Source organism: Podarcis muralis, chromosome 13 (assembly GCF_964188315.1).
Source record: "Podarcis muralis chromosome 13, rPodMur119.hap1.1, whole genome shotgun sequence".
Taxonomy (NCBI): domain Eukaryota; kingdom Metazoa; phylum Chordata; class Lepidosauria; order Squamata; family Lacertidae; genus Podarcis; species Podarcis muralis.
In genome coordinates, this window is record NC_135667.1 from 21,951,594 (window position 1) to 21,964,142 (window position 12,549).

The following is a 12,549-nucleotide window of genomic DNA, read 5'->3' on the forward strand; positions in this document are numbered from 1 at the left end:
GTTGCCCATCCTTGCTGCAGAAGAAGAATTAATGGAAGGTTGACTCTGATTGACTTAAGACATCATATGGATGGAGTGAAAAGACAATGCAAGGCTGCAGCTCAGAGAGGCAGGACAGAGGGAAGCTTTCCTTCTGATCAGGAAAAGTAAGCAGGGAAATGAATTCTACCCAAGGAGCTAAGAACTAATCAATGGACAATAACAGACACAAATGTCAGCTGAAACTGGGGTCTCAAAAAACTGAGGGGGCAAACACCCATGAAATTATTTTTAATTATTTTTATCTGTGTAATTGTTTTAAATGTGTGGTTCTTAAACGGAATGAAATAAATAATGCAGCGAATTCATTTGTAAACGTTTTAACAAGATAGAAACACAAGTAAATAGTTTAAACAACAACAACAAAATAGCACCCCGCCCCTCGCCAGCACACTTAAAAGGCTGTAGAATATTGCTCAGCCAAATGCTGAATGAAGGTGGCCAGACATAATTTCCTGAGCAGAGCATTCCACAAGCAGGGAGCCACTGCGAAAAACTCAGTTCTCATGTTGCCACCCTCTGGACCTCACGTGGAAGAGGCACATGAAAAAGGGCTCAGATGATGAACACAGAGTCCAGGCTGGATTATATGGGGAGAGGCAGTTCTTGTGGTATTGCAGTTCTGAGCCATTTAAGGCCCTATAGGTTCAAACCAGCACTCTGAATTGCAAGATCACCACATGCAAGATGCAAGTTAACCATTGCTAAATTATACATTGGGTCACTAAAATGGTGCCAATCATCTAGTCAAAATTCCCAGCTATATAGTTGGCCTAAATGTTAAGGTGAAAGGCTTATAGCTACTTATCCCAAGCAGAGGAGGCAGGATCATGTGGGCTCAGGCAGTAACCAATTTTGTACTTTCTTCACACTATGGTTCACTGTCATCAAGACCTAGGGCTCACCCTAGAGCAGTGTCCCACTTGTCCCAGCCTTTCTAGGCATGGATCCAAGGAGTTTTCCCTATTCCCCACTGCTTCCGCTGGGAAAACCCACTCTTTACCACGGAATAGAAGCAAACGTCAAAACCTAGCTGAAACGTGCTCTGATTCAACGGTAAACAGTGGATTTTCCTTTGAAGGTGGGGATGGAGGCTGCTTCAGAGGGTGCTTTTGCTAAGACCTTAAGATGGACTTACTGCATGTGGCCTTTCTTTCTCAATTAGTGGGAAGGAGAAGTAGGTTGCACAAGGAAAGGCAGTGGAATCAACTCTTCCAGCTCTTCCTGCACTCATAAGATGTTCATTTGGAAGGGAAGGGAGTTTGGAACAAGGTGGGGTCTTTTTAAAAGACTTCTTTATGAGAAAGATTCACAAAAACCTTTGCAGGCCTTCTTCATGTATCCTGAGATTAATAACTTAAAGGGTAAGAGGGAGGAAGTCTTCCCCTTCAAGTCCCCATTTTCCACTTATATTGCCTCTCTACTCATCAGCATAGCAAAGATCAAACATTGTTCAAGCTGTGTAGCTATATTCCCTGCAGGATGGGGAAGCCTATGCAATATTAATCCATTTCCATCAGTGACATCAATTGATGGGCAGCTGTGCACAGTTTTGTGCAAATGGCCTGGCAGGCCAAATTAGACTTCCTGGTGGATGAAGACTGGTCTGCAAACCAGAGGTTCTCCACCTTGATGTGTATCAAATTACAGACTTAAATTCTTCATTTTTTCCTTCTTACAAGCTGATCCTTATTGTTCATTTCAGGCCTTAACAAAATAATATAACATTTTGGGGCAAAGATGCACACCAGAAGCCCAGCACTGGAGGCTAAAATAGAGAAGATCTCCACAGCTACCATGTATTTCCCTTTAGTGCTCAGATAGGAGGGAATAAAGGACAGCCAAACACTGCAAAAAACCAACATGCTGAAAGTGATAAACTTGGCTTCATTGAAACTGTCAGGTAACTTCCTGGCAAGGAAAGCCACAGTGAAACTGATAATTGCTAGGCAGCCCATGTAGATGAGGACACAGCAAAACATTATCACAGACCCCTCGTTACATTCTAGTACAATTTCTTCAGTCATTGAGTGCATGTCTACATCTGGGTATGGGGGAGAAGTTACCTGCCACACAATACAAATGCCTACCTGGACAAAAGAACAGAAAAGAACAATGGAGTTGGCCAGTCTTTTCCCTATCCACTTCCTCATCCTGGATCCTGGTTTGGTGGCCATGAAAGCCAGAACCACTGTGATGGTTTTTGCCAGCACACAAGAAACAGCAACAGAGAAGATGACACCAAAAGCAGTTTGTCGGAGGAGACATGCCACATTCTGAGGCTGGCCAATAAATAGCAATGCACAAAGGAAGCAGAACAGAAGTGAGATGAGGAGAGTGTAAGTGAGGTTCCTGTTGTTTGCTATGACTATGGGAGTGTCATGGTGCTTCATAAATGTTCCTAGCACCAGAGCTGTATTAAGAGCAAAGGAAACAGCAAAACACGTTAAACTGAGCCCCAAAGGTTCTTCATAGGACAAGAAGGTTACAATCTTAGGAATACAGAAATCCCGGTTTTTGTTTGGATAGTTTTCATCTTTGCATTTGTGACACTCATTCCTGTCTGAAGAGGAAAAGATGGTCTTGGTTTCACAAACATGCCAGAAATCTGATCCATGCAATTTATTCAAAATTACAAATTGTATTCCATTGTGGTACTGTGGAATTTTGCAACACTGGTTTAAATATTTTGGAATTATGGAGGTGTTAAAATAATATTGGGTTTTAAAAGCAATTTGGATAGTCCCCAACTCCCCCCCCCACTTTGCAGATTTCATTAAATATATACAATTTCTGCACATATATGAAAAGAAAAACAGCAAGGACCACACAAATAGTAATGCTATAATAATGGGAAGTGATTTTCAATCACACGGCAGTTTCTTCACTCTTCAATGGCTTCTTCCTAGCCATTCAAAATGAAACCTTTCCATCATATTCCAAGCACTAAAGAAAAGCAATCCTCTTTTACATGTCAATTCTCTGAAGCAAAGACTTTATGTTTTCTAAATCTTTACAGTTTAATTCTTACCTTTCTGGTCTGAAATCTTCCCTACTGGGCATGGAATACAATCATAGCAACAAAATGGCTCTCCATCTTTCGCTTTCTTGATAGAACCAGGACGGCAACTCTCAGTGCAGATAGAAAGAGGCTGTGTCTAAGCCATAAATAAAAAAAATGAACCATAGCCTTGAGAGGAAGGAATTTGGAGTCTTTAAAGTTTGGAGGATCTTTTCTTATCTTACTAAAGAGATACAGTACTGCATTCCATTCAACAGACTGCATTAGATACCCTACGGCCTGTCTTACTTAAAAAAAAGTTACAAAATTAAGTTCCTATTTTTGTCAACCAGTTCTGTATAAATTTATTATCTCATTTTCTTCCTATGTGGAAGTTTCACCATTGACTCTAGGTTGAAACAATCTTTGAAGCATACAATTTGCACCTGATAATAAATGCAAATCAATGTTAAGAACAACACTTTTACTATTACCTAATAGTATAAATATTATATACTGGTATAATGTGGCTTGGATTTTCACATATATACATAGGTACTCCTTCATGTTTATTTTATCCTATAGTATAATATTTACTTGTTTTGTGCCTGCTTTGTTTCTACTTTCAATCTATTTTCAGTCTTCCTGGGCATACAGTTTTGAGCAACCGTGTCACAGTTTCATTGATCTTTGATAACGGGTGATATATAACTGAATATACAAAAATAAATAAAGTAGCATATATATCAATTCCCTCCAAAACATTTCTCAGTTAATAATGTGAAGATCATAAAATGGGGGCAGAAACATATAGAACCTAACTTGCCCAACACAGGCATCCCATAGAATCTGTTAGGTCAGCGCTTTCTTGCAAGTGGCCATACTAGTATTCAGACATGAGGGGCTGTAGGTTGGCAAGGGTGGGTTTTGTGAGAGAATGCCTGCCTTCAAGCTCATCCAGATGTCATATAACCTTCAGAGAGAGAAATTGACAGGGAAACGGAAGAGAATCCAAATGAAGGCAGAGACTGACACTTGATGTAGGATAAATGATCAGGAAAGGAATGCTAGTCTGGATTATCTACCTTTATGTGCCCTAAACTCTGAGGGGCTTTTTGATTCTGGTACTGTGACCTATGCACTGTGCTTCTTTCAATTAGCAACCAACATTTTATAGGTATTCATTATAATGCAATAATTTTCATTGACAAGTGTTTCCATGCAAAATTGAAAGACTTTCCAAACTGCCAGCTTTTGGATCCTACCTGGTTAAACCAGTTGGGCCATGTTATGGCACTCTCGTTGATGCTGAAAACTTGCTCTGGAGGAGCTTTGGGGTCGATCCTCCCGATGTGCACTCTGTGAAAGGATTTGTTTACAGAAGCGATCAAGTTGATAAGATCAAATCCAGCTACCAATTCTCCATTGTGATTGAAGGAAACCTCATCCCCAGCAGTGTTGTTAAATGAAATACCTCTCAGAAAGTGGTGGAGCTAGGTTGAAAAAGTGAAGTCAATAGATCAGAAAAGGGCACCAGGATGCTCTATACTATAGTCTATTGGTAGGGGGAGAACTATGACTCATTCTTTGTATCATTGTTCTATTATGTTATTTTTATATATTGTTCATAAGCAGAGATTCATTTGAACGAAAAGAAGCACAGAAATGCAATAAATGAAATCAACTCTTTGTTTGGGTGATAATACTGTTATCATGTGACGATTCAGGTACAAGAAAGTCTATCAGACAGATGCACCAATGTCTTAACAGCTGTGCTTGAAATACAGGTGTGAAGAAGTTGGGGTCAGGTCTTGCACACTTACTGGAAGATTAATGGAAGAGAGCTGTGATGTCCTCCCTATTCATGGACTTCCCTCCTCTGTCTCTGCACTGTGTCTCTATGTCACTCTGCATCTGATTGAGGGGGGCATCTAGTCTCCAGTTCTATGTTCCTTTGTTCTCAGACAGTCCACCCAGATAGATCCATGTTATGTCCCAGGTGTAATATGTCATCATTTAGTCATCATTTACTTGCCCATACCTCTTCTTGTATGGGCCTGATTTGGCCTCCTGCCAGTCAGAGTATCCCACCTTTAAAAGGTAAAGGTACCCCTGCCCGTACGGGCCAGTCTTGATAGACTCTAGGGTTGTGCGCTCATCTCACTCTATAGGCCGGGAGCCAGCGCTGTCCGCAGACACTTCCGGGTCACGTGGCCAGTGTGACAAAGCTGCATCTGGCGAGCCAGCACAGCACACGGAACGCTGTTTACCTTCCCGCTAGTAAGCGGTCCCTATTTATCTACTTGCACCCGGGGGTGCTTTTGAATTGCTAGGTTGGCAGGCGCTGGGACCGAGCAGTGGGAGCGCACCCCTCCGCGGGGATTCAAACCGCCGACCATGCGATCGGCAAGTCCTAGGCGCTGAGGTTTTACCCACAGCGCCACCCGCGTCCCCAATCCCACCTTTACATTACATTAAATCATTCCAGGAAGCTTTCAGGTAAGAGGAAAGGACATACTAGCTGCTTTCAAACTATTCTTCTATTTGGGGGAACTGTGAGAATCCAAATAATACCAGTTCCAAGATGAACACACTGGAAAAATGGACAGGGAGGGTCTTACGGGGGGGGGGGGGAGAGTTCAACTGAAATGCATTTCAGGAAACACAAAGAGGAGACCTGAGTTTTTTTCATTGGTTTGTTGACCCTGGTAAGTCTTGGGAGGCCTCCTTCTGCAGAAGAAATGTTTTCTGTGGTTAGGCAGAGTAGTGGACAATTTTTAATAAGGTAATAAGGATTTTACATAGGGAAGAAAGTTCCTACTTCCTTGCTTTAACCATTACACTTCACTGCTCCAAAAGCAGCAAATAGACTTATTTCTTGCAAAGCCCATTGACCTAGAGAAACCTAAATAAATATAAGAATGCATAAATATGTTTTTCTCAGAAAAGCAGAAATTACTGAAAGACTGGGGGAGCTTTTCTGACATTGTAGTTTGATTCAGTGAGATAAAATCATTATTGAGCCCTAGCGCAGAATTACTGCACATTTGTAACATACAGTATATCACATTTTAATGCCTCTAAGGTCACAGCAATATATGCACTGTTTGGGTGGTGGCACACATTTAGAACACAGTAGAACACAGGTTTTGTATGCAAAGACCCAACTGTTCACTCTCTTGCATCTCCAGGTCTGAGAAAGACAGCTGCCCAAAATTCTCTGGAACAACTATCAGCGTCGAGAAGACTGAGCTAGATAGTCCAAGGGTCTAAATATTTCAAAGGCAGCTTGGAGACAAGAAAAAAGAGGCTTACAAAAGCGTAGATTACTCTTTCATTGTTAACTGATGGGGAGGTGATGTGAACAGCCCAAGAAATTGGTTAGACAGTTTGCTACAAAGTTAAGAGGCTGATGCAACAGCCAGGGCTGTCTTAAGAATATGTGGTACCGGGGTGCAAATATCCACCCAGTGCCCCCTGCAGTTGCCCAGTCCCAGGTATGCAGGAGGGTGGAGCCGGCCAGCCGCCTTAGCATCTCGCTGGCTTGGTCACCCCCAAACTCACGGTACAGAGCCGCCCGCAGCAGAAGAGCCCACCGCGGCACTCCAACCAATGGGCAGGCTCTTCCCCGGACTCAACTCTTGGGCCCCGGACTCTCGGCCTGGCACCCCTGAGAGCCCAGCGCCTGGGTTCCCCATACCCCTAGCACCTATGGGTAAGAAAGCCCTGGCAACAGCCACAGATATGGTGCTCTGCTGTGTGAGGGTGTTGTGTTGAGCCCATTACCTGCCATGAATCTTGATTATGGAAGTTCAGTACTCTTTTTTCTGTCAAGGCTCTTGAAGACGATATGGCATGCAAAGCATGTGCCACTGCGTACACAGCATTGTAGATGCTGTAGCTGTGACCAGTCATGCTCATCTCAAAGAAGATCTCTGGAAGACTCTCTAGCTTCTCTTTCCCAGTGCACATATTCCCATCCACTTCACTCACAGTAGTATTTGGGAGATCACAGTCAAAGACTTGGGGCCAGAAGTCTCTGATAAACCCATCTTCTTTTGTGCTGGAAGGGTTTCTTCTCTGAGCAAATGTCTTGAATCCTGGTGGATCATTGGAGTGAATCATGAAAGACAGAGCACCATGGATTATTTCTGTATCCCAATACCTTTGATAGAGGAAAGAAATGAGTTCCATCTGAGCTGTCATTATCCACACTCTTCCTTTGGGTTGGTTTACAACATGCTCAATTGCTGGTAGATACAACAACCATCTCAGAACCACCATGGAATAAGAATCTCCATAGAAAAGCACTGTGTTAGCTTTGCTGCCCATGATACTGTCACATATTTTTGCACCCTGTTGTAGCATATTGTTAAACTGACTGACAGAAATGAATTTGGGGGCTCTTTCTATGAAGGCAAAACAGACACCTTTCTGGGAAAATTCTTCAAACACAGCTTGCACAAATCTTTCTCCATTCTCATCATCCATAATAAGGATCCCGATCCATGTCCACTTAAAATGTAGGAGCAAAGAAAGAATTCCTGCATACTGATGGGCTTCCTGAGGGACCATCTGGTAGAAGGCAAGGCCTGGGGTTTTATCATTCATTACTGGAGTGGAGCCATATATGACCTAAGGAGAGATGCATGGAGGCAAATAATAGCAGCATTTATAAACCAGCTTACATTGTTCATAGCAATTTGCACACATTGTGCCAGCAATCCTTGCAACAACCCTGTAAAATAAATGCGTGTTATTGCCCTCATGCAATGAATCTGTGTCTGGCCAACTCCAATTTTGTGGGCTCATATCTGAGAGAGGAACTGTGCTGAGCTTTATTGCCTCAAAATGGCCATTCTTTTCACTAATATTCAGATACAAGGCTTTTCAAATTAAATTAAAAATGTGTGTATCCTTAAAAGCATTACAAAACATGTGTCTAGTCAAAAAAATTACATAGCTGCATAGGCTGAACAATCTCTCTCACCTGAATATAAGTAACTCATGCTTTGAGTCTTTTATTGATGCTTCAGTCAAAATTATGGTCTACTTTGTGAAATACACCTCCTTCCTACAGATGTTCTGGGGTTGGCAGGTGGCCTGTCCATGCAGAAGTGGTTTGCAGAAAGCACTAGTCATTAGTAGTAGTAGTAGTTATAATAAAAATAATATTTACTACTAAGATGAAATATACAAGCATAACACAAAAGTGGTTCTCTTCACATTATATGTAGTTATATAGCCAAAAATTGTTCAGTCTCTAACAATATTCATTCTACATGCAGGTTGCAAGAAAGAAAAAGGGAAGAACAATATTTTAATTTCTGAATATAATTAGGAAAAATCTGTACAGAGTATGGGATAAATATAAAACTTTACTGGAGACAAAAACACCACTTTGGCTTTCACCATTGGATGCCATTGAGGTGAAGAAGATGAAGAAGGAGGAGGAGGAGGGGGAGGAAAATTGGGTAACCTATAGAAATTTGCTAAGAGAGGAGGGTGAAGAATTTAAATTAAAAGAGTTTAAGGATTTATTAGGAATGTTATATATATACAATGGACGCTCGGGATGCGAACGTGATCTGTGCGGGAGGCACGTTCGCAACCCGCAGTGTTTGCAACCCGTGACCCGCACGTCTGCGCACACGTGGGTCACGATTCATTGCTTCTGCACATGCACAAGCGCCAAAACCCGGAAGTAACCTGTTCCAATACTTCTGGGTTCGGCACAGTGTGCAACCCGAAATCGTGCAGCCCAAAGCATCTGTAACCTGAGGTATGACTGTACATGGATATAATATCATCATTTGAATGAAAGTATTTAAAAAGGATATGAAATGGGTGTTTGGGGAACAATTATCTCTACCAGAGAGAGACCTTAGACTGTAATGTTAAAGTGATGTCTAAAATGTATAAGATGTTATTGGAATGGGAGACAAAAGATGAAGAAGTGAAATCATCAATGACACACTGGGCAATAGATATTGGTCATAACATAGAAATGGAAGCATGGGAACGATTGTGGAACGTGGATATGAAATTTACAGCATGTTATGGTTTAAGAGAAAATGATATGAAAATGTTATATAGATGGTACCTAGTGGACAGGCAAAAATGTATAAATCAAAATTGAATAAGTGTTGGAAATGTAAAGAGAAAGAAGGTACATTTTTCCATATGTGGTGGTCTTGTAATAAGGTTAAAGCTTACTGGGAAATGTATATAATGAATAAAATGAATTGAAAAATATGTTTAAGATAACATTTGTAAAAAAAACACACCAACAACACCAGAAGTTTTTTCTCTTGGGGATTATGGGATCAGAGCTACGTACCTAAACAGTATAGAAATTAATTTATGTATGTAACTACAGCTGCAAAAATGTCATTTGCCCAAAAATGGAAAGAAGAAGATGTTCCGATGAGAGAAGAATGGCAACAGAAGTTAATAGAAATGGCGAAACTTACTGGAAGAATAAGAAATCAAGACAGCAATTTTTTTTTATAAAGGAATGGAAATGGTTTATTGACTATTTACAAACAAATTGCACACAGATCAAGACATTGGCAGGATTATTGTAAAAACTTGCAGTTTCAAAAACATATATAAAAACAGTTGAACTAAAGAATAAGTTGAGATAATTTGGAATATGTAGGGAATGATGAAAATAAATTTAAGGAACTGAAGAAAGAGGGGGAGGGAAGTCAATGTTTGAAATGCTAGAATTATTGCTGAACTGTTGAAATGTATATTTGTTCTAAATGAATATTATAAATAAAATAAAATAGAATAGTAAAATTCTGAAAGGGATAAAAGTCCAAGCTTACCCACTTGAACACTGGGGACACAAACTGTGTGTGTATGTGTTTGTGTAATTTATGAATGCACTATAAACACTATTGTCCTTTATCTGTACATGTAGTCTTATTTTTCTAAGATCCATATCATGAGGTCCAAAACACTTTTCTTCTGTCTTTTAATTATACACACATACACAAATCTGGAAGACCGAAGAAACTGTGAGTTGAATACTCAAACCACCACCACACATGATGTCTTACCTGTGGAATCTTATAGATATCCAGTATGGTTGCCACATAAAGAGAAATTTGGGGTTCCAGTCCTCCAATGATTGCTATTAGATTTTGCTGAATGTCACATACATAGTTAGGAAGCAATCTCTTTAGTGCTGATAGCAGTAGCAATGTGGCATGATAGGTCCTCCTTGCATTGTCATAGCTGTCATAGATGTGGAAACCCAAAGTAAGATTGGGTAAGATCTGAGGGTTTGCATTGATCTCCTTCACTGCAAATGCCAAGGCCAGGATATTCTGATAATACTTAGGTACTACACTAGAACGAGAGTTGTTAGAAGGATATTACATGCAAGGACATCCACACTTAGTTTAAGTATTGGCACTGTGTTCTGTGCTAATCTGTGCCCTTATTGCTGCATTTAGGTTTTTAAACTCATTAAATCTCTCTCTCTCTCTCTCTCTCTCTCTCCCACACACACACACACACACACACACAGAGTGGCATACATGGTTTCCCCTAGTGCTATTTTTCTAGAAAAAGAGGTGCCGGAACTCACAATGCATACCTCCCTTGTTCTCTTATAATAGCAATGGTGCCCACCAGAGAGGTGCCAGAACTGAGTTCCAATGAGTTCCAGCTGGGGGAAAAAGCCTTGGTTTCCCCCCTCTTCATTTAATCCCCACAACAACCATGTGAGGTAAGTTAAAATGAGAGGCAGTGACTGGCCCAAGGTCACCCAGTGAGCTTCATGGTACGCTAACACTACACCACACTGACTGTATATTGTATCCAATTAAATTCTACTCAGAGTAGATCCACTGAAATTAAGGTGCCTTACTTAGTCATCTCCATTACTTTCAATGGGTCTACTCTGTGTAAGACTAGAATGGAATACCATTCTTTGAACGGAACTTAGCTGGATACACTCTTATTTTAATTAAGGCAGTCTTTAGTTTAATGTGGTTTATATGAAGTCTATAAATGACAAGTCTACTGAAGGGCAGGATTAAAAATTCTGAATTAAATCCAGTTTTGCAAACCAGTTTGACTCCAGAACAGTAAATTCAGCATGGTCCCTTGAAATCCTTAGGTCCCAAACCCTTGCTTTTGTTAGCATATTACACATTTCTGCCTCCTGGATGAGATGGGGGAAACTTTTCTCAGGCTGAGTGCATTATCCCAGTGAAAAGCTCTTTGGGAATGTATTAAATAGCAAGCAGAGCCAGACACATGGGCAATCACACATCCTTAATGTATGAACATGTAGACATGCAGTGTCTCTCTCTCTCACACACACATATGGAAACACAAAAGGTTATTTCCTATAGAAACAGAGGTATATATTTAATTATTATTATTATTCAAGTTTCGGTTTTCATTTTTTTATAGACTAGCTTTTTTAAACAAAGTTTTAAAAAGGAAAAGATTTCCTTTAAATTCTGACTTTCCTTTAAATTCTGACTGTGCAATAAGAGTACCACAATCCCAGTAGAATGCAAATAATGCAAAGGTACAGTTGAACTGCAAGCCATCCTCTACATGTATTCAAAGCCTCAACATTCAATATGCAATTGCATTTTGAGAACTGAATGTACGCAATTGCAAAATGCATGTCTGATTCCCCACCCCACCACTGTATTTGCAAGGAGCACAGCCCGCCTCTCTGCTGAGTCCTCATCATTTCAACCTCCTCTGTTTTGATCTTCTTGCAGCAGAATGCCTTGCAGAGGAAAGAGCATCAGTTGCACACTTAAAAGGCCTTACATCTGCAGGACAGCTAAGGGGCAGGAGGAGACCCAGAGGACCAGCTGCAATCCAGCTGCAGAATATATCTGGCCTACACTGTGACAGTTCTAAATCCCTGACCTGTGCTGATAAACCCCAGCTCTGAATGGAGTGGTAGGACTGATAATTGCAATGACAAAATAATAATAATAATAATAAATGAGAATGAAACCTTACACAAGCTCCTCCAATAATGTTGGTGGGGGTTCTTCAGTGAAGAGAATTATTGAATTGGTTATAATGCCAAGGTGAGAAACAACAGCACCAATGATCAAGTCTCCTGCCTGATGATATGTATGAAGGGGAGGGTGAGGAACACGAATACTGCATCTAACCCTGTGAGCATTGCACACCATGTGAGGAAACAGTACCAGCAGCAAAACAACTAAAACTGACATCCTGGGGATGAGTACAAATGTTGCCACTGGAACAGATCTCTTATTTCTTCTACAACAATACCATAAGAGACTTATTTGAATGGCACATTCTCCTAAATGGCCTGAACCCTGGGGTATCCAAGATCAGAATAATAGATTCTTGCCTCTTCCCATTCCCTCTTCATAGCTCTAAATGGTATTGTGCATATGAAAAACATCCTCCACAGTCTATTAGCTTTACTAGTGGCTACTGAAATGTCACAGTGGTTTTGAGAAGCAGCAAGTTTAATTACAGTTCTTGGG

General features: G+C 40.7%; 1 protein-coding gene across 1 annotated transcript; it reads right to left on the minus strand.

The window, feature by feature from the left end:
• Positions 1 to 1,700: 1,700 nt before the first annotated feature.
• Positions 1,701 to 12,225, minus strand: LOC114583203 (vomeronasal type-2 receptor 26-like). The gene is made up of 6 exons (XM_077918144.1): positions 12,047 to 12,225; positions 10,108 to 10,399; positions 6,827 to 7,675; positions 4,306 to 4,533; positions 3,071 to 3,197; positions 1,701 to 2,602 (listed from the first exon to the last, which is right to left on the minus strand). Exons 1-6 carry the CDS (start codon positions 12,223 to 12,225, stop codon positions 1,701 to 1,703), a joined length of 2,577 nt encoding a protein of 858 aa, XP_077774270.1.
• Between the last annotated feature and the right edge of the window lie 324 nt (positions 12,226 to 12,549).

Excerpts from the sequence above, each read along its gene's own strand:
- LOC114583203 (XM_077918144.1), bottom strand. The coding sequence starts at position 12,225 with ATGGTGTGCAATGCTCACAGGGTTAGATGCAGTATTCGTGTTCCTCAC. Across the intron at positions 10,400-12,046 it reads ACATTATTGGAGGAGCTTGT|TGTAGTACCTAAGTATTATC; the intron begins GTAAGGTTTCAT and ends CTCTCGTTCTAG. Across the intron at positions 3,198-4,305 it reads GGCCCAACTGGTTTAACCAG|ACACAGCCTCTTTCTATCTG; the intron begins GTAGGATCCAAA and ends TTTATGGCTTAG.